Source organism: Aphelocoma coerulescens, chromosome 6 (assembly GCF_041296385.1).
Source record: "Aphelocoma coerulescens isolate FSJ_1873_10779 chromosome 6, UR_Acoe_1.0, whole genome shotgun sequence".
Lineage (NCBI taxonomy): Eukaryota > Metazoa > Chordata > Aves > Passeriformes > Corvidae > Aphelocoma > Aphelocoma coerulescens.
This window is the reverse complement of record NC_091020.1, coordinates 31,726,079-31,748,968: the sequence shown is the minus strand read 5'-3', so window position 1 is coordinate 31,748,968 and position 22,890 is coordinate 31,726,079. Positions and strand designations below refer to the sequence as shown.

Genomic DNA, 22,890 nt, shown 5'->3' with positions numbered 1-22,890 from the left:
TCCAGTGAATGATAATTTGTTATTGTTGTGTTTTGTTATTATGCATTGCAATAAAATAAAATAAAGAAAAAAAAACAAAACTGAAAAATATTTATTCAGTCTCTAAAATAATAAGAAGATTAACTATTTCACAGACTTTCATTGAGGTTACCCCTGCCTCACCTATAGCAATCAGCAATCTCTAGGATGATGCCCACTCCACTAATGGCAGCACAGTCTGAGAACAGCTGCAGCTCAGACAGCAAGTTAAGAATCTCCCTGTGCTGTCTGATACATGACAGGAGGTACAAACAAGAGAGACACAGGTAACATCTGATTACGAGATTCATGAGTGAAGAAATCTGATGAGCAAGCATGGACTGCACCATAAAGCAGTTTACACATGTTTAAGGGCTCATGAAATCATTCCTGGGGTGCATAGTGATGGAGAAATTAATGAGATTAAAGTTAATGAAGATATTGGTGACAGGTGCATTCCATACACACATCCAGCCCACAGCACTTGCAGTTATAGCACCCACACTTTAATGAGACAGGGAAACAGAGCAAACATTCCCACTGGCTGCTGAAGAGTGCCTGGACATTCCTAGATTTCAATCCCTTGGTTACAGCAGTAGTTGTATGCTGGGCTTTTAGGAGTCAAAAGCAAAAGTTTTGTGAAGGGAGATGGAAAAGGCAGAGAAGGTCTTAGAAACAAACATACACACTCACTGCTTCTCCCAGCTGAGAAGCAGCCAACTGAGTTCAACTGAAAAGGTGATATAAATACATAAAAGGCTGTGGTAGACTTAAATATGCTCCCACACTTGTGATGGCAGATTGTGTCATGCATTATACTCTGAATATGATATACAGCCTTTGAAAAGTCTATTTAGCAGCTCTATAGCAAATACAAAGCCTGTTCTCCTTGCTCAGTAAATTCTAAACAGTATTTTATCCTCTGAATGCTTAAGAAAAACACAGAAAACCCGCAGTTTCTTTTATCTAAAGAACAGGAACAGTCATTGCCAACAGACAACTGTGCTATGACACTCCATTCCTCCCTCTGATTCTGTATTACTGCCTTAAAAAAAGAGCTATGTTTATGTTGGGTATTAAGAAGCCTTTAGAAATTTCAAATCCTCATAACAACACACGTGCTGTGAGAGCCAGAGGGTGCCTCCCAAAAGGGGAGGAGGGGAAGGGGAATGAAAACATGCACCACCACTTCTTTAATACATATGATCCTGTGAAGGGAGTCCTGTGCTATTCCTGAACACTGCAGCAGAATCATAATCTCTGCAGGATCAGAGACACTTCAGGTGAGGAGGGATCTCAGGGTGTCACCCTGATCAAGCAGAGCCAGCCCTGAGGCTGGACCAGGTTACTCCAAGCTGTCACACATGCACAATCTCCTAAAACTCATCAAAGGATACCAAATCAGGACAAGAGAGTGACAGCAAATGCCACTTAGTGATCATCACTGACGAGCAGGTGCTGGAACAGCTCCTCTGTGCAGGTGTAGGGAACATGCCTTGGAGAACACCTGCCTTTGCCCCCAGCATCTCATCTAGCAGCCATGGGAAAAAGGAAGCTGAGGAAAATGACAGATTTTATGCAACAGTGAGAAGACCAATGAATAGGTTAAAAAAACCCTTTTGAAAAAGAGAAACTGAAATGCTGCCAAACCCACCAACAAGAGATGCCTATCAGTTCATATGAGAAGAAGGCCTACCCTTTTTATGTTGCTTTCTAGTAGACAAACCCAGCAGTCTCTGGCAAGCCAGGGCAATCCAAGCTTTTAACAGAAAGGAAGTACAACAGGGCATCCAGGCAGATATTCCTGCTGGGCAGTCCTATAATCTCATCTATTCCCACCTACAGAAAGTTAGCCACACAATTCATTCCTAGGAGAATGTACGTCAACAAACAAAACAGACACTCTTTTAAGAAAGGTGACCATCTAGAGCTCCAGTGAATTCATCAATAGGGTTCTTTAGAGATAAGTATAAGGTAAAGGCACTTCTGAGCAGATATGCCACAGTAAAAAAACAGAAAAGGAAAAATCTCCATCCAGTCTTCCCTTTACCTAGATTAACAAACCCTGGTAGCAGTAAACAAGAACTTAAGAGTTTAATACAGACAAGTGAGTTGAGTATCCTTTTGTCATTTTTTCAAATGCACTGAAATGTCATGGTGTACATTGCAAAACTCTTTGTATTATAGCCAGAGCCACAGAACATTGAAAGAAAACAGGAATTCCCCAGCAGATCAAAAGCAAACAGTCAGGAAGTAATTATGCAGATAAAGTATGCCCTGAAGTAAAAGCTTCAACAATAACCGTAAAAGCTGCATATTATAATAGCCAGCAATTTTTAAGTAACTGAATCCCTAAATATAGAGCATGTGCTTCTGCAGTCAGAAAGGGGAAAAAAAAAAAAAGGCATTTCCACAGAAGATTAGTTATTGCCTGCTCAACGTGTGAGGGATGGTGTGAACAGCAGAACAGGACAGCTGTACGCCATTCCAGAAAAATGCGTGTTTCAAGTCATCTCTCAGGATCCAACGTTCATTTTCAGTGTTTTATGAACTATGGCAGAGCAGATGGCCACAACTAGTTTGAAGAATTGCATCCAAAGGAAGCTATCACCTCTCATTCCTCACTAAAATGGAAATTCACTCCTCTGTTGCTTCAACACTGTCAGCTGTTTTTCTCTAACGTTTCCCAAACAATCTAGCATTTACTTTCCCCAAATGCTTTTGCAGTAGCTTTTCTTAAACTGTACTTGAGTTTACTAACAATGCTGCTTTTTGCAAGTATTTTGATTTTAGCCAAGAAATTCTATGCTACCACTTTCATACTTTTTGTTACTTGAACAACTTAAAAATTGGCTGCATGCAAAAAGAATGCTTTAGGTTGTTGATTGCAGGAAATTCAGTTGTATCTCAGTGAAGAGATTTCAGATGCTGAACAGCCTGTAGTTTCTATCAAGATTCAGTGGAATGCTAACAAAAAAAAGCTGGGGATAAGGAAGAAAGAACCCCATTTCCCTCCTGTTTATAGAGTCTGTGGAAACTTGTCAGCAGCATTTAACCTGAGTCATAATTAACCAGCACTGGAAGAATGCTCCAAATGAATACAAGTACACACACTGCACTGCACAGGGATGTGCTCTGACCAAGAAACAGAAGAAGCTGTGGCAGAAATTATTGTGTTAAGTGGCAGATGCTGGAACTGGTTACAAAATCCAGCTTTGGTTATAGTCAGATATACTGAACACCAGAATTAATACTCTATAAAGGAGATGCTTTATGCAAGAGATGTGTTTGCCTCTACATGGGAAGCTCATACAAAGACAGTTTTAACTGTGCATCTTACCAAGAAAATGTGCAATGATCTGTTTCAGTAACATTTCCACGATACATCCTAAAACCTTTTCCTTTTGTTCCCCTTGTTACTCTGCATTTTCTTACACGTTATCTTAGGAGGGACCAGAAAATGGTAAGTGATCATATTCTTACATTCTGATATTCAAGCAAGGTTTTATTGTTCGGGTTTGAGCTCCCCACACACAACAACAACAAAAAAAGTATCTGAATGTTTAAGAAAATTCACTTTGGGGAAGAACAAAATACTACTTTAAAGGGATTTCAATCTCAAATGTGAGCATACTGTTATGTTCAGAGGTACAAATGCTCCCTCATGTCAAAAATTCTTAAAAAAATTAAAAAGTAAACCATGTAAAATTGGCTAGCTGGTTTCTACAAGACGGCTTCCCTGTCACAGCAGCTTTCCTACAAATTCTCCTGTATGAAGCAAGCAATAAAACCAGCAAGATTAAAGAGTAAATTAAAACCCATTCCTAGTTACAGCTCATTGGCAAGGGTATGTCAATGCTAAATTACAGACAGCCCATGACTGATTACAGGGACATTTCAAGGTCACCTTAGACAATTCCTGCATTCTTGCAATAAACAAACCTTTCAAGACCATATGAGGATCTATGTCCAAAACGTTCAAGTGCATACAGGCTTAGTGACAGCTCTAGAGTGCACCAGTAGCAACTCCAATAGTTAAAAAGGCATTTGAAGTTTCCAGCACTGGTTGTGTGCTAAGGATTTTTAAAACCTCTTTTCAACAACAGCTGGTAACAAGGCTCTGAGCAGGACAAGCCCAAATTCACCAAATGAGCTTCAAATTAAGTTTTCTGATCCTCGTAACCTGAGGGCAGGGGGAGAAGAAATCAGAGCAGCAAGTCCTCCTGTTGCAGGTCAGCTCTGTGGAGAAAGCATTTCACCCAGCTCCTGCAGCACAGTTCTCCTACTGAGGCTGGACAGAACGGTCCAGCAATGTTAAATATTTATACAACTTCTGCTGATAAAGTTTCCAGGTGACAAAGATTGATACAAGAATAAGTAATGAAGACAGGTTACTGTTACAGACTGCTGGATGAGTCAGCGTGAGGATAACATCAAGCTGCACTTGAATACAATCAAGTAGGAATTTTTTATTGAAAATAGCAGGTTTGAAGAGACCTATGTAAGACATCTCAGTCAGCCCTCTCACTGTGACTGCAGCCTGATGGATGACAGTCATCAGGAAATGTCAGCAAATTCAAGGAGTTCTCAGAAGAAGAGCAAGGATAAATAGCTGGAGGCTATCTTTCTTCAGACATTTAATGGTAGAAAACAAAACACCATTTATAGGACAGCTGCATCACTAAGTACCAGAATATCTACGACAAAAAGGATGAACAGTTTGTGATGGTGTCATCTGAACAAGGCAGAGACAAAAGAAAACACTTCCACTGGCCTAAGCAGCAACTGAGTGGAATGCCTGGATGATCTTAATTGATTCAGTAGCTCTATAGGCCACATGGAAAGAAGAGATATCAGGCTTATTACCTGATAATCTTAATTTACCTGACAACAGCAAGCTGACACCGATTGAAGTGTCACACTCTGGGGAAAGTTTCAACTCGGATTTCATAAGCAGAGGAAGCAGCTCACAATAAACACACATGCAAGGATCTTCAGTTGCCACAACATACTAAAAAACCTTCCAGAAAGCATTTGAGGTCTCCCCTTTCAAAGGCTTTTATAACTAGACTTCCTAGAGAGAAGGGGAGGGAAGGCTTTTGTGTACCCAAGGGCCTGGTCTTAAAACTAAACACCACACCCCACACAAACACAAAAAACATGTGTCAGAACCAATCACTGAGCATTTTCCCACAGCAGAAAAAGGTCATTACTGGAGTTTAGCCATCATTCATCATGGACAGCACGTGCTGAACAGCACAGACAACATCTCTGGATGAAGAGAAGTGAGATGGCAGAGTCTGAAGCACTTCCTATCACCAGATCTGAAAAAGGGTGGCTGAATAAATCTGTAGACTGAGCACAGACAAACACATCAGGTGAAATTCAAGGAAGATGAAGCGAGGCAACTGGAAAGAAGATGTGGTCATGAACTTCATGGAGAGATGGCCTCTGAACTATTACTCCCAGAAACAGGACCAGGGGTGTCAGTACCTCTGGAGTCACACAGTTCCTACAACTAATCTGCCCTACACTCATGCCAGGGTGTCCAAGTCCCCTGTTCTCCATCCCATTATTGCCAGTAGGATGCTGCCAGCCTGACCAATCTGTTTCTATTCAAGGGACCACAAACATCTGATCCATTTCAGCATTTAATCCATCCTGCTCTCCTGGAACACACTTGAAACTTTACCTGTATTGATCATATTGCCAGGCACTACTTTAAATGCAGGGTCTAAGCACTCCCAAAAAGAATGGCACACAGCAAGAGTTTATGGCTACCTTTCCTACCTGCCAGGAAATAGACAGCCAGAGCTCTATTGGCAGAGGTATCTTTCTGGACAAAGCTGGTATATATCAAAATAAATATTTATTATGGCTACAGGAATTTGCAGCTGATAAAGCAAAAGGAGTACTGAGTTTATTTTACAGGAAAACATTACTACTATCAGTTAGAGACAAGCTTATCATTGAAATAACAATGAATTCTACACCTGCTTGAATTGTAGAGCTGTCATTTAATGGCAAGCAAGTTTAAGTGTTTCTTTTGCTTTCAAATATTCCTTTAACAAGGTAGCAATTCTTCTTCAGCTTTTTATACAGCATCAAGAATTCAGGCCTTATACTTTTGTGAAAACTTCCTTTATTAGTTTTCGTACCATAGGAGAACAACAGGAATCTCCTTGAATGGATTATTCCAAAAAGTTTACAAATTTTATAAATCCCACATGGAGCTTCAGAAAGAACTTCAAACGCAAGCTTCTACTATTTATAAATGCAGTTCTCTATCTTTACAAGACAGTGTCAAATCAAAATACATACACTGGAGAGCAGAGTGAATTTATATGTGCAGCTGTAATACAATCACTTTGACAAGTCCACATATTTGAGGAGTGCTCCTCCAGAGCAAAGAATACTACATCATTCCATTTGAGCTGTGCAGTATTATTTGCAACATCACAGAAGTTCAGCAGTAAACAAAACAAATAAAAACCCACCAAAACAGAACAAAGCACATACCTGTATGAAGCTGGACTTTACCAATGACTCCCTCTACCAGGCCCAGACAAATGGGATTCCAAGCCAAAAGAAGATCAGTGGCTGCAAAAAAGAACAAAGTTCCTGTTTTTAAACAGTAAACTCAACAGGACAATTAATCCAGGGACAGTCACCCTCTCCACTTTCCCCACCTTAGGGGGTAGAACATGTGCAATGATTCCAGCAATAATAAGATGATGCACACTTCTATTTTTGCTTGTTACCAAGTAGCTATGACCGACCAAATGACTAAGTATCCAACAAAAAGCCCTATCACAGATATTTTCCAGATTTTTCAGGGGGGAAAAGTAGCTTTGGGGTACAGTAATTGAATTTAATGGAGGCTTAATTCTTCTAATAACCACTAGAATTTTTGACATAAGCAAAATTTTACATGGCTGTAGTGAAACTGAATAGCGGTCACTGAGTTAACAGCACAGCTTCAAAACCCAGCAGATGTTGACTTGCACTCCCAGCTCTCTCCCATTTGTATCCAATTACTATTACTTTCACATCCTCTTTCTATAAACATGCACACACAGACACTTCCTCTTTTGTTAAAACACTCTCCACAACTACAAGGAATATCGAAGTACACAAAGTTAAGGTTTAGGTTTCTAGTTCTACTCTTAACAAATTCCAGTGAACCACATAGGAAGTAGAAGAGAAAGCAGGAAGAAAATGAGTTTCTAACAGTGGAGCAGTACCTGTTCAAGGATTTGAGAGTGGGGCAAAGAATAAAATTCCTAATTCAAATCTTTAAAGTGAAAACAAATACTTAAAAGCAAATAATAACTGTGTAGGAGAGAAAAATCTCAAAGGAAAAGAGGTTTTTCCATACCACGAAGGACAAGCTTGTTATTATTTACCAAAACACACTTGTTCCAAGGTAAAAGTTTCTCCAGTTTTAACATCCAGACAAATAGATATCTTAGCTATTGGTGTAAGTAGATGAACATTTGAAAGAACAAACGCACACAATGCAAGAGTATAAATCATCTACATAAAAACACTTTTATCTACAATACCTTCGTTCTTCTTGTAAATCTGACATCTGCAGGTGACAGCTGACAGTATGATTATTTTCTTTACACACTTATTTTAAAACACTGAATCCTCCTTGAAACATTTGTAATTAAGACCTTGATATTCTAAGAACATTCTTTTCCTAGCTTCCAGCACAACATTTAATAGTACACTAGACTCAGCTAATTTCCTCATTAATACAAGCACTTCCATGAGCTACAACAGAAACGGTTGCAGCCAGGGAAGATCTGGAATGAACTCATTAAATGGGATGGATCACATGTGCCTGGACACAGACAAGCAAGAAATAAAAGCCCACAGCAGTAGAATTTAAAGCAATGTTTGCAGCAGCAGTGCAGGGCTGCAATTAATGTGTGTAACCAGGCTGGACCAAGTTCCTGGTTCTTCCTTTCTCTGTAGGAGTGCTCTGGACAGTGACTTGATCTGCACAGAACCTTGTGTGACCCATGCCAGAATGAAATGGACTTTAAAGAGACTAACACAGTTGGGCATCAGGAAATCAGTGATGCTGGGTACAACAGAGTGAAAGGTTTGATGCACCCTCAATCCCTGCTGAAGTACCTGAACACATCTTGTATCCTCCTGACAGATTTGTGCTCAGACAAAGTTCTAGAACAGCCTGAGCTCAGTTTCACTCCAAAAAGGAGTATCTCTGTGCTGAGTGGGAAATCCGCACTATCAGCAAAGAGGGACACAGGCAGCCTTCCTCACTCCCAAACCCTCCACCATCTTTCCCAGTTCACCCACACAATCCCAGTTTCGTCTTTACCCTGGGACTCTTCTAGAGCTGCACTGTCTCACACTTCATCTACTTCTTGCTTAGTAATTAGCTTTAAACTCATATTTCCACCATGATATCTAAAAGCCAGCCAGAGGTATCAAGCAGCAAACAAAGCCAGGCACAGGAGGAATTTAAAGAACCAAATCAGTGGAGGTTAACCATGGCTACTATAAGCCTAGTAATCTAGAAGACCTTCTATGTCTTTCTAAAACACTGATTTCCTGCTGTGACAAGATATTAGCAAGAAAACCTCACTTGCTATCCAGAGCCTTCCTCTAGGAGTTTACAAGAGATAAAAAAAATGAGGAAACAAGGTTTTGTTCTAATTAGAGGAATAAGGAAACAACATTTTAGACCTGCCTGTAAAAGGACATAAGAAAACTGGTGTTAGGGACTGCACAGACAAGTGAGTCTTACACAGCTGCTCTATTGTGGGTTCCTCTGACAGAGGCAGCACCAGACAATCCAAGACTTCTACAGGAATCCTACTATGCTAGCAGTAGAGACACAATGAAAAAAGGCTCTAAACTTTAAGTACAGACAAGCTTTGGAAAAGATGAGAATGCATTTGGAATCAAATGCATATTCCACCTTCAGAGCTTAAAGGCAGCAAATATGGATCCACCAGCTGGGCAGCACTGGCTCTTGAGATAAGTGTGATTATCAAGCTACTAATGGTAAAGGCTGACTGCTTTAAGAAAATTTTCCATGGGGAAGGCAGAGCATAGGGGGAAAAAAGGATACATATTTAGCAACATGTAAGGAGACAAGCATGTTTTTTTCAATGCCCAAGAAAACCTAGATGCAAAGAAGTCTTATGGGAGAAATGCCTATAGGCTGTGACCAATTGCAGAATCACACCGACTTCCTTTTGGTGACAGCATCACAAAATTTGTTTTTCTCACACTATTTCTAGAGGACTTTTTACAGGAAAGTTTGTGTGACAGCACAGAAGCAAGCCAGTTGTTTTAACTAAATAAAACATATCTGGTTCCGACCTTCTGATTAGAACTTTGTTGTTGGTTAGAGTTCGATTTCCTGTGTGACAACCCCAGCTCAGAGCCAACACCCAACCATGCTGAATAAATACCACTACAGTAAATACCAACATGAACCTCTTGCTCCTGTAGAGTGAACTCTGGAAATGGGAGATGGATGAACTAAACAAATTAAAGGTTTAAATATCATTCTCTCATGAACCCCCAAAGATGGGCTTTCATGCTGAGTGCACTCCTATTTACTCTGCATAGGAAGAAGCTGTCTCCAACTTCTGTCTAACACTAAAATTGTTCAAGACTGTTCCCTTGCAGCCATTTGGTCTGTCTGGTAAATCTGGCAGCAGCAATCTCCAGTCACTATCTTGTATCCTTGAGAATTATAACCACTCTATATTTAAAATCATTACATAAGTAAAGATTCAGAGACCCAAGTAAGTTAACTGCAAGCCTGTAGGTTAGTATTTAACTGTAACATATTTTACTGAATTTAAGAGGCAGCCTAAGATGGTAGACAGTGATAATGTTACAGAAGGTATCCACATCCTCTAAAAGTCATAAAAAGAAAATAACCATACAAAACAAAACTGAAAATCCTCAGTTAAAAGTTTTCAGATAGCATACATGAGACCTGGCCACATTTCTGACTGCTGAATGCTGAAAGAACTCATGACAAGTTTGATTCTTTTTTCTCTTTTAAGGAATCTATCAATAAGAATTAACCACCACAAAGCTCTATCAAAGGAAACACTGAACTTTCCTTACACATTCAGACTGAATGTTTTGAGATATAATGTGAAATACAATTTATCAATAGTTACTCTTGTTTCCCTATTCAAACTTATCTTCCTATAAATGTCATACTAGTCCTCTTTTGAACCTCAGCGAGGCAGGAATAAAGACTTATCAACTTTAAACTGCAACACAATGATGTTTAAACAGACTTCTTACAGTATTGTGCTGATGATAAAAGAGCAGTGTCAAAACAGTCATTGTTCCTCATAACAGAAAGTCAGAAGCTGTGTCCAGAAAGAATCACTATGAGCAGTGAGATGAGTCCCATGGAAGATCTTTCCCGACTTGAGGCATTCTCTGCTGTCCTCAGTGTGTTTAAATTTGACAGAACTGCCAGTGTTTGACAGGCCTTAACACTCTGATGTATACACTTGCTCACTAAGTTTCCATCCTGAAGTACAAAATTGCTCATTCCTTGCCTTATCCTACTAAATAAATTCAAGCTACTGAAATAAATATTGGGGGTTTTTGCTGATTCCTGTCAGAGATTAATGATCACTGCAATGCATTTACCATTCACAGCAATGGTATCAGCATTCAGTTGCAGCACAACAGAACTTCTGTCCCAAATTCAGAACAAAACCAGCTTTGATGTGATTGACTTCCACCACCACCCTCAGAGCTCACCAGCAGCGATGCAGAGCCGTGCAACACCAGATAAAGTCTCTTTAATTCTTTGTGTTTACAACAAACATAACCCTGATAAAGGTGATACAAAAGCAACTTGGAAGAGCATCAAAACCCAAAACTGCTTTCTGGCCCTTTCTGCAGTCTACCACCAGCTGAGTTGATCCAAGGTCAGGCACAAACTCTGATAAGAAAATAAACTGCTGCTTTGGGATAAACCACTTGCTCAACACAGAATGGCTGGAGGCAAGCCTGAAGAGTTTGGGGAGGCAGGCTGGCAGCTTCCTTTGGAGAAGGCAGGAAGAAAAAAGATTTTATTTTTTATCATTTGAATCCAGCCCATACTACTGAGCTGCTGCCTGGTTCAATCCATTGAGTAGCTGTAACTATTTCACTTCCAATCTTGCTATAGCTCAGAGGGCATAGGCACACCTCTTATCTCCCTCTTTGTTGGCCTTTGGGAATAAACCTCAGCTAGAAAGTGTCTGTATCGACAGTGTAGTCGATATAAAAACATACACACCATCACTGAATTTCCCTCAGGTTACACCTAAGTGTATAAGCACAGACATTAATGGGTCATTTCTCATAAAGTCTTCCTGGAGTCTGACAGAGCACTAATTCTCAATCATTTTCACCATTCGACACAAGCCATAGATATCTATATACAAGAAATAAAAGCAGAATAACTCACTATATATATATATAGCCAAAATAAATCACTCAGCTCTGCTAATGTAAATTTTAACACCAGAAGTGTTAATTTTCAGGAAGAAGCTTCAATACTATTTTTAAATAGATTTCAGGTGTTTTTTTTCTTTAAACTGTGTCTGCTCTAGATCAAAAACAACTGTAAGACTTTACTATTAGCATTACTTGACCTTTATGATGTCCTGTGGCTTTTCAAAAGAAAGTCTGCTTCCAAGTCCCAGCTCATCTTTGAATAGTGTTCTGGAATTTTAGCCAGGATTAAGAGATTACAAATTAACTAGGAAGACTTAAGAGTATAAAGTTGAACTTCTTTCTCTTGGAGGAAATAAATTACTACTTATGCAAATAAAACTTAGGCTAATTGAGCTTTCCTTTCAACACAGATTTCCAAAACTGTATTCAAGCTACTTGCAGGAAGATGGAGCATTAAGACATTTAGTACTACACGCTCTTAATTGTCATGAACTGTTAACTTTATTTACTTGCATATTCCCCTCCAAACTTTGAACAAGTTATCCCTTCAGCTAATCACCAGACTGAATACAAATATAATTTGTCATTTATACAGCTTGTGCTGTCTGTAGGTGTTATAGTCTCAAGAGCCCTCCATCATTTAGAGTTGAAATGTTTTGCTTTGGAAGAGAAATGGGATCACCACTGCTCCCCAGTCTGGCCCTGCTGTAAGGAGCCCACAGAAGGGTGACACCAGGAGGATTAAAAAAAAAAATCCTCCCTAATTCTCTCATTCCTGCTGCACCTCACAGCCTCCTTAGAGCACCTGTTTATCCTCCCCTCATGGAAAGCATGTTTTCCAAACAGGAATTCAGTGCAAGGTTTACAGTGCCTGAGTCAGCAGCAGGAGCCCGGCCCACTGCAGAGCACACACCGCCCCAGCTGAGCTCAGGAAAACCCAACAGTTTATTTCATTTATTGGGACACTTCTCTCCAATATCTCAGCATTAGACTGGATGAACACAAACAGGTCAAGCACAATTTAGTGACAGATTTAAAGCAGTGGGGATGGGAGCATACAATACACATTTGTATTGCTGCTGCCAAGGCAGGATGCAAGTCCCAGAGAAAGCACCTAAAAAAGAATTCCCACTACTCATCTTGATAAAGAAATACTTCTTTGTATTCTGGTGCAGTCAGAAAATCCCTTGAGTCACCAGGCATTGCTTGGGAAACTGGAAAACATACGGGAAATGTTCAGTTGTCTGGAGAGTATCCAATGTTACATGGAATTACACAAGGAACTCCTGTACCAGAAGTGGAAACAAACTGCTGTTACCAGTGTTTGCTCCAAACAGAATCTGACCCTGTGCATCAGTGGCCTCCAAACTTTCTTATCAAGTACCACACCAAGAAAAAATAAATTAGGACGTGTCCCAAATACGTATATTTATTTATAAGTCCAGTAGGACACGTAACTCATTTACACTGCATACATTATAAAACATACAAAAGATTAGATGTTTTTAATGGATGAATAAACACTATTTTAAAACACTGTTTATTTTTATTAATGGTACAAAATATTTTCTTCCAACACCCCCAATGGACTGCCTTGAGCACCCACAAGGTGGTCTTTAGAGACCACTGATGTCGGTGGCTAAATATATGCAACAAGTTGTAATGTGCATTTCTACCATTTGAAATAAGAATCAGCTCCTCACATCCCTTCCACAAACCTGTAAATACCATTCAGAAAAGCACCCAGCAGGAACTCTTAAAATGCAAATCAGTGCCAAGCCACTGGAGCTCAGAGGGTTGGTTCTTCGCTTGGTTGGTTTGGCTTTTTTTTTTTTTTACTTTAGAGCTTCCCTTTATTCTTCACATTGCTGAACTCTGTTAGCAAACACATTTTCTCAGAAGTGATACAGAAAAGGAAAAAATATCTTTTATCCTTCCAAAAGCAACAACACTGCACTAATTAATATTATTCCACACCAACACACATGCATTCCCATTTTTAGCTGGTATTTCAACAAAGCTCAAGTTGTTTGAGGATATACCCTTAAAGCTAAGAAAGCAGTAGGTTGTCTGCATTTTTTTTTTAATCCTATTTACTCTGCAAGAAGGAAACTATCAATCAGGCAGGAGAAAGATTTTATTCAAACCTACTTACAAAACTGTCAGCTTAAACACTATGTTCACTCATTCTGAAGATTCTCTATTAAAGGTCTGCTCAGCTACAGCTATACTGAAAGAAGAAAGCAAGAAAGCTATTCTATCCTCAAAAAATTACAATATAAACAATAACTGAGCAGAAGGATTTCCCAATTATGGAAATTAGTTTGTTTTACTAATCACTGAGCTGACTTATGCTAATGCTTCTTAAGAGCCATGAGAGAATTACAGTGTGAGCCAAGTCTAAGCAAGGTAAAGCTCTCCCTCACTGTCACCTGTTCTTCTGACTCCATAATTAACTTTTCTCTCTAATTGTCCAACTAATCAGGCTCAAAGCACAAAAAGAGTTATGGATTGGAAACAACCACTTCTAACACTAAATAAGGGAGTTATACTCAAAAACTTGGCACATGTTTCAGGAACAGACAGGATTTCACACCACACACCCCCCATATATTCCCCCCTTTATTATTTTTTTTTTAACTGTTGGGGACAATTTGACTACTCAGACAACAAGCAGCAACATATTTTTTAAATGTTACTGGAAAACATGCAAATACAGGGAAAAACTTAACCATCACATACCCATATGTGCAAAAGTTGCTGTTTTTCCTTAACTGAGAAACAGACATGGAAAAAAACTGAAAGATAACAATTAATGACAGACCAGCATATTTGCCATTCACATTTTGCAATTACCTCTTGAGCAAGGTCATTTACTTTTAAATTTGGCTCAGAATTCTGTTTTCCAGTTCAAAGCATGTTCAAGGGCCTTGTCTTCAGTTTTTCAGAGACTCAGCAAACACTGCTCCAGGGCTCTATTCAAGTAAGATTTCTCCCTTAAAAGGAAAACCTCAGTGTTCCAAGTGGTATTTCATTCATTTGGGTTCAGCTTTTCAGGCAAAAAGTCCTCTCCCAGTTTTTATTGGGGAAGATGTTTGGAGCAAGAAAATAGATTAAGAATTGATATTCCTGTTTATTAAAGCCAAACTTTAATAAAAAACAGTTTTTGCACTATTTCCAAATTCTTCCTCTAGAAATACAACCAAAAATTTCTCTTCCTCTTGATCCACCATTCCTACCACTTGATTTTCTATCCCATTCCAATCTGCAACAGTTGTTTTGAAAGAACGCAAGCAGCATATCAAACAAGTGGCTGCCTCTTCCTGCAGTTCAGAGTTTAAAACTTAAAATCACTAAAGTTTTAATGTTTCCTTGCACATACAGCTGAAATATCACCCACACCATTAAACTGTGAAACAACCTAACAAGAAGAACAGCATTCTCAGATGAAAAAACCACAAGCCCTTGGTACAGATGCAGACCCTTCTTAATTGAAATCAGTGTCTTCTGTTCTACATATTTTAGTTGCAGTTAGTCTGCAATTTCCTATTCAATATTTAGTTAATACTCATGAGATCAAAAATGAGTCACCTCTGCCAGCAAAATACAAGCCACAGAAATCACTTGAATTAGATTCATTTTAATTCCAGGGGGAAGGCAAAACAAAATAAATAAATTAACCAGCCACACCAGAATATCAAGATATCAAGCATTAGGAGCTTTTCATGTATTAAAAAAACACAGGTCATTCCAGCACGGGCAGGCTTTCCAAGACATCTACACATCTGAGTTGGGACAAGTTTGGCATTTTCAGAACTTTTCATAGAAGGAAAAGGAGAAAAAAAAAAAAGGAAAAAGAGACAGGAACACCCTTGTCATATTCAACTCATCACCTGCTAAGGCTCAACAGGAAAGTAAACACTTCACCTCAAGGTTTATTTAATTCTCACCAGGCTAGGCTGTAACACACTGTCAACCCACTTAAATCTCAGTTTTAGGTTTACCATGCTCTATAAAAAGAATCATGGATGGAATTACAAAGTAGATCTTACTTACAAAAAGTAAAAAATAATTTCCCTCTGAGAAATATATATGAAGATCTTGTCTCAGAGTCAGAAGCTACAACAGTGACTAATGTATGCAATATTTAACCAGACGAAGGATATAGAGCAGCCCAGCCCACTCCCCTGGTCCCCTCTGTTACCTTTCACAAGAAGGAAAAAGCAGCAACAGGGACCCAACTGCTGAGGATTTTTTCAGCCTACGTTCTCGCTGGGCTGCAGCTAATGCAGATCAGTTCTGACATCTGGTTTGTCACATACACCACGAGTACATGGTGCTGACAACCAAGAAAGAGTAGGGAAAAGAGAGAACAGAATGAGCAAGCAAGGGTGAGAAACAGTGCAGTACCCATTGCAGCTAAAAAGGCGTCAAAAAACAGCTTGAGGTTCCTTATGAAGTAACTTGAAATACAGAGAGAATATTTCTAAAGCTACAGCCTCCTGTGGAATTCATTTCCCAGAATAGACAGGCAGTTTCCAAGACATACTACTGAAATTCAGGAAGGTAATTTTGTATGAAATGATTCAGTAGCATGACTTCACACTCAGGCTGTCACCCCTCAGAGCCATGTCTAGAACTACTCTGTAGATTTAAACTTAGCAATACATGCTTTGGCGGCAGTGGCATCACTCCTTACACCATTCATTAGCTCAAGGCCTTCATTGAGCACTTCCCACAAAGAAACTTCCTCCTCCAGTCTACAGACACGAAGAACAGCTCAGGAATTCTGACAAGTCATTTCTACACAACTCCTGCAATGCCTTTGAGGAGTAAGGCAAGCACACAGCTGGAATATTAGACAGCCTTATAATTTGTGATTCAGAGATGATTTCACACTATCAGGCTAAGACACCTAACCTGAAATCTGTCCCCTGCTCCTCTGAAAATACTGTTTGGTAACATGTCCCTCACTAGAAGTATTTAAAATGCATTGCTTCAGTTGCTGACTCACAACCATTTTCAACAGATAAAAATGAAAACTGTAACAATAAATTCCTGAAGTGTTTGAAACAAACAAAGGCTCATTTGCCTCTAGTTCACAGTTCCAGAGGTAAGATACAGCTTAACCTATCTCACTCTTACTGGTGGAGGCAACGGAGTCTTTGAGCATGACATCCCCAAAAACTGGGTTAGACTAATTCCAATCTGTGTATCCTTCAAAATCTGGTAGGCTTTTTTCTAAAGAGTGCTGGGAATCAGCATAACTACAAGAAATAGTTTTAGTAGCAACTGTTCCCAATCTTATTTGACATTACTGCCTGGAATATTATCAAGGCCAGTACAATGATAATAGAAGCTTTCACACCATAACAGTCTCATTCCTTTTTGTGCTGCTAAAAAAACAGTCAGAAGAATTCTGTGTCTTCAATGCTTTTTATCCTTTACACACACACATATATAAATGTATACATATGCAGATATAAGTACATAATTTATACAAACATCATCAATAAAACGATGTTTGTAATCTGTATAAAACTACCAGTCAGGAGAAGTCACACAGAGCATAAACAGAGTAATCCCAGAGTGAAATCCTGACCACGACCTGATGTAAGGCATTTAAGGCATGGTTGAACAGCACATGCTTTTTCACTACACTGAAAAAAGTACACCCTAGACAGCCAAATTCTTTAAAAAAAGAAAAAAAAAAATCTATGATGCCAAAGTGATTCATGGATTTCCTGCAGGTGACTCATTAGTGCTTTCACTTTAGAGAATAAAAAAACCCCAGCAACATCATGTAAACACAGGCTGACAACCTTCAAATGAGGGCCAACCTCAGACTTTGCTTATGGCAAATATATATCAAGATTATTTGCCTTTCTTTTTAAATTCAAGCTGTTAATCTGCATGATCCAAAGAGGTCAGAAATACAGCTTTCAACATTAGCAAATTCCTGAACATGCCTTTACAGTTGAGGAAGGAGAGTATTTTAAAGCTTAGCATCAGCTCTTTAGATTCAGACCTACCATCTCAAGCAATGATTTGCAAGGTTTATCAGTATTATCTATTTCAACCCACGAACGTGCAAAGATTAATTCAAAGCAGCCTCTGTGAGACAGAATAAAACCAAAGCCTCCAAAACCAAGCAGAGACACATAGATCACAGCCTTTTGACAGATTATTAAACATGTCAATGAACACAAGTTATGACTTTGTTTTTTTTTAACATGGCAGTGACTCATCACACAGAAATCCATCTACTCATTTCCAGGCAGTAGCCTCGATAATAAATGGTCAAATGTAATAAAATTGCAAACTTGAGGATATGCAGCTTTGTCTTAATACAAGAAAGAGCTATTGATCCAAGAAACACTTCCTGTGAGAGAACTGTTCCTTTCTTGGGCTTACTTTCAACCCTAAGGATTTCAGTACTAAGGCACTTCATTGCACAGCCCTGGAGTCCACTGTCAAGAAGATGATCCACAGACAGGGCTGGAAAAACAAAGCTGCAAACACGCGGAAATGGGAAAATATTGCTACCAATTGAGAGTTTCAAGCAGACCAAGGGACTTCAATATCACATTACCTTCTGTTAATCTGCAGGTCACACACAATAGGGATCACATGTAAACTGCCTGGAAATGCAGAGGCAGGCTAAGGACAAAATGCTGCTGGAACAGCAGGCAGACAAACTGCTGGGCACTGGCAAAGCCTCCAGGAAGTAAAGGGACATCAAGATAAAATAAAACACAGCAATGGCTGCAAGAAAGCAAGGGACTGATGCTTTCAAAAGTTGAAGTTATCAAACACCAGTCTCCAGAACTATAGTTCACTAGTTAGTGCTTTAATTACTGTGGGTCAAGTAAGAGCTTTTATGCCCACGTAGATGGCTGTAACCATCACAAACCTAAACCTGAGGGGTTTTCCCCCCCGTGAAAGCACACATTTCACTGACTAGCAGTACTGTCTGATAGCTTAACATCAATTATTTTGTAAGATCTCTTGCAAATCAAAGTATTGCTGGATTAGTGAAGTTGATGGACAAGAGTTAGTCATGCTAACTTGAGACAGATTGCAATTTTATCTGAGACGCAAACAAATAGCGCTGAGAAGACACAACTCTAGGATGAAAATATAACAAGAAAGCGCTGCATGAAAAACAGTTCTTTGGAAAAACACAGATAACAACAGTATTTGATATTTATGTTTAAAGATTGTCCAGCCTCTCAGAGAGGCTCATAAAGCCTACAGTACTCAGATAGCCAACCTGGCCATATACATGCTTAGCCACCTTTTTTGGCCTAACACAGATCCCAATTTTAGAAAGCTGTAAGTAACATCTGTGCAGTCTGCCACATGTTTGGTGAAACACCCAGCTATTTGGAGTTTCTTTCACATATAAGCAGGGTCAGCATGGTCCTTTGCATCAAAGCTATGCATTAGAAACACAAAGAATGAAGAAAACTCACAGAATGCTTTGGCTTGGAAGGGACTTTCAAGATCATCGTGTTACAACCCCCTGCCATGGGAGCCAATATTACACAAAGCAAGATAACTTCCACGGGTGGCATTTTATTTTATAGACACCTTTACTGACTAACCTCCTAGGTAGGATAGGATAATTACCATTGTTTCAAAATTCCCTTTTACACAACTCCATCTCAATTTCTGTTTGCCTTCCTTTCAGTCTTATATTAATACACAGTGGAGCTCTGTGTAATTGTCGCTTACACAGCCTGTAATCACTAAAAAATTTAGAAGCACTTTAGAAGCCACAGAATCACAGAACGTCAAAAGGTCGGAATGGACCTTAAAGCTCACGCAGTCCCTACCCAGTGCAGCCACCTGTTCAATTTCTCCTGGAAGAGGCGACCACGGGACACATCTGCCCGAAGACGCAATGCCCATGCACCGGGAGCATTCCTTATGTAAGGCTGACACCGGCCCCACACGGCCCTTCGCACCCCGCGATGCTCCCCGGGGATGCCCAGATGCCTCTCGACACCGGCACCCATTCGGGTCACGCCGGGCGCGGAGCCGCGGGCGGGGGCAGCGCTGCTTCATCGTGCGGGGAAACAAACTGGCGGGGAGGGAGAGCACCGCGCCAGCCGGGACCCCGGGACACGCGTGACCTCCCGCGGCCCGGGGGGAGCCGGGGCTGGTCCTGCGAGCTGCGGGGCGATGGGCAGCGGCACCGAACCTCCGCGGTACCGCCGGGGACACGGCGCCCCGGCCTCGCCGCCCCCCGCCCGCCCCGGCGCTCGGGTGGGTCCCAGCCCGCCCTTCCCCGCGCAGGCAGCGGGCGCGGCCGCGGGGGTCTCACCGGCTCGCAGCTGCAGGCTGCCGTCCCTCCGGCTGCACCACAGCGCCCGCTCCCCGCTCTGCAGGATGTAGTGGTCCTTGGCTTGGAACAGCTCCATCCTCGCGCGCCGGGAGCCGCCGGGAGCCGCCGGGAGAGAGGGTCGGAGGGACGGAGGGACAGAGGGAGGAAGGGGCGCTCCCGCCGCCGCGCGCGGCCCCGGGGCGGAAGGGGGAATGGCCGGCACGGGGCGCGCGCTCCCGAGCAGGCGCGCGCGGGGGCGCGCACGCGGGCGCTGCCCCGGAGCGCGAGCGGGAGGAGCGGGCGCGAGCCGGGGTTCCGCTCCCGCCGCCGCACGTGACAGCGGCCGGCCCCGCCCCGCGCGCTCTTAAAGGGACGGCGCAGAGGGGCGGGGCCTGCCGGGCGGGGCCTGAGGGGGGCGGGGTCTGTGTGGGACGGGGCTGCGGCGGGTGGGGCTGCGCTCCCCACCCTGCCCGACGGACCCCGGAGATCCCTCAGCGCCTTCCCGTCAGCCCGGCTCCCCTTGGATCGGCTGCCCTCAGCGCCTTCCCCTCAGCCCGGCTCCCTTTAGATCGGCTCCCCACAACCCCTTCCCCTCAGCCCCTTCCCCTCAGCTCCGGGTCCCTCAGCGCCTTCCCCTCAGCCCGGCTCCCCTTGGATCGGCTCCCCGCAGCCCCTTCCCCTCAGCCCGGCTCCCCTTGGATCGGCTCCCCGCAGCCCCTTCCCCTCAGCCCCGGGTCCCTCAGCCCATTCCCCTCAGTCCGGCTCCGCTTAGATCGGCTCCCATCCACCCGTCTCCCCTCATCCCCCTCATTACTGATGCTACAAAACACGTGAATAAAGGACTTTAAGAAATGAGAAGTCTCTTTATTAAATGTGAACATTCAAGACCCAGGCAAGAGCTTCATTTTGGAAGGCACTGAGCAGCCAGTCTAGAAAAGCATTTAAGTGCAGGCATGACTTCAGACGTATAGTTTAAATAGACTTAATTGAACATTAACATCTTTTAAGATGAGCATGTGCTTCAGAACTTTTCTGCTTTAGGACTAGGAACTGAACTTCTCAATGGGTCAAAACATTATTTTTGCTCCTATGTCTTTAGTCTGCACTATCATTCACTAAATATTTATCACTTACAATATCATTTTTATTCTGCTTGTGTTTCCCAAGTAGTTCAGTGTTGTAGCACAATGCATAGGGTTGCCATTAAAATGTTTGCAGGGATTTCAAGGACAGACTTTTGTTTTGCCCTTTTTCATGCTTTGATCAGAGCTTTTTTCTTTCCCCCGTGGGTAGTTTTCTGTTTGCATTCAGTGTGTTTTCCATAGATTCACAGCTGGGTGCTGTTTTTATGAGCCTGTCAGCTTTAGTTAGCACAAGGGGAAAAACTGGAAGATTAATTTTGCATTTTTGCAATTCATTGTCACTAGCTAATGGTAAGGAAATGCGTGGGCTGACAATTAGTCATGCACTCTCCCAGTATTACCTGATTGCCAGCAGCTTGATTTCAAGTTTAAATGTTGATTAACAGAGAGGGATGTGATTTAGGAACACTCCACACTTGGAAGTACAATTGGCTGGATAGATTAAACAAACACACCACTCTTCCTGAGGTGAACGGTACCAGACCTGGAAATGACACTGTAGACAGTGTGAGGATCTTTATTTCTAAATGTTGGTCATTAAGAAGTCATGGAACAATTTTTTTTATTTGTTTGGCTTCAATGCTCCTGGCAGCTTCCAGAGAAACATTAGAAAAATCTTGGGTCATCTTTTTTGATGCCAAAGTAACTACAGAAGCCTTTCATGTTACCCTTCATACTCCTTCTCAGTTTTTAGTCCAGCTGTGCTTTGTCATTTCTATTTTCATCCCTGTGTGTCCAAGGCAATGCCTCTGTATTCCTCCTTGGCATTCCCTACCCACTTGCACCTTCCATGTGCTTCTGGTTCGCTTTGGAGCTTAGGGAGGTTCTCTTAGTGAGGTTACTTTCCTCACTATGATGATAACCTCACTCTTAGTGAGGTTACTTTCCTCAATATGTTTTTGAGAAGGCTTTTTGTGTGTGTATGCTTTTTAGAGAGGGTCTGTCATGCATTAAACTGAGACTGAAGAGTCTGCTTTGAGAAGGAACCTCCTCAGAACAAGAGTAACACAAAAGGGTCTCCTGACAGGCAATATAGTGGATAAAAGAGATTTGTTTGGTACTAGAACATTTTCTGAAGGGCCTGTAAATGTACTACTGAAAAATAGTTTTATGTTGTGTTTTAGAACAGAAAAATATAAAACTACTGGCATGAACATTAGCTTTTTGGCAAGAAAAAGAAAACTCTCAAAAACCAGAGAAAGCAGTTCTGCAAAAGAATTTTTGCCTGAATTTATTTTTAGCTTTCTTTTCAGTGAAGTAACTTTTTGTGGCAGCTATAGTTATCTCTAAAGGAAGAGGAACTCTGGTATTCCCTCCGTCCCCATGAAAATCTCTTACTTGCAATGGGAATATTTCCATTTCAGTGAGCACTAGGAAAGGAAAAACCTTTTCCCTTCGAAGCAATGTGTATGTGGTTAATATCCACAATATACTCTACGGCTGATGGACAATGTATTGATTTCCCTCTGCTGCACTTGCTGTTAAGAGCAAATCAATGGGACCATTTTCAAAAATAAATGAGAATGTTTTGACTGCTTACAATTCTTTTATTCTAGAATTACAAATTGCAGTTTGCAGACTACCAAGCTACTGCACATAAAAAGATTCCTTACTGTGTTGTTGGGCTGCCTTCCTCAGTTAAAATACTATTTATACTATACCAAGGACACATTCAATTCATAATTTCTCCACAGTAAACAGCAGGCTGTTCTTCACGGCCATTGTAATAAAATTTGCATCTCATTTAAAACAGATTGTTCTTGCTTTTCCTCAGTCTGAAAAAGTTAATGGTTGTATTACCGTTTGGAAGAAGTTATCTCCCTTTCTTTACGTCTAATTTAGGCTGGGGTTTTTTTAAACAGAACAATAGCTCACATTACAAAAAGAAGAATTCTGCCTTTTAGAAAGGATGAAAAGTAAGATTTCAGGATCACT

At 41.2% G+C, this 22,890-nt stretch overlaps 1 protein-coding gene across 1 annotated transcript in view; it reads right to left on the bottom strand.

Annotated features, from left to right (window-relative positions):
• The window catches only part of INPP5F (inositol polyphosphate-5-phosphatase F), a 40,096-nt gene extending 19,965 nt beyond the window's left edge, over positions 1–20,131 (bottom strand). Inside the window, exons 1-2 of the mRNA XM_069020149.1 lie at positions 19,814–20,131; positions 6,538–6,618 (exon numbers count right to left, since the gene is read on the bottom strand). Of these exons, the coding sequence (XP_068876250.1) occupies positions 6,538–6,618; positions 19,814–19,910 (178 nt within the window). The 5' untranslated portion in view covers positions 19,911–20,131. The remainder of the gene's footprint in view (positions 1–6,537; positions 6,619–19,813) is intronic.
• Positions 20,132–22,890: the final 2,759 nt, after the last annotated feature.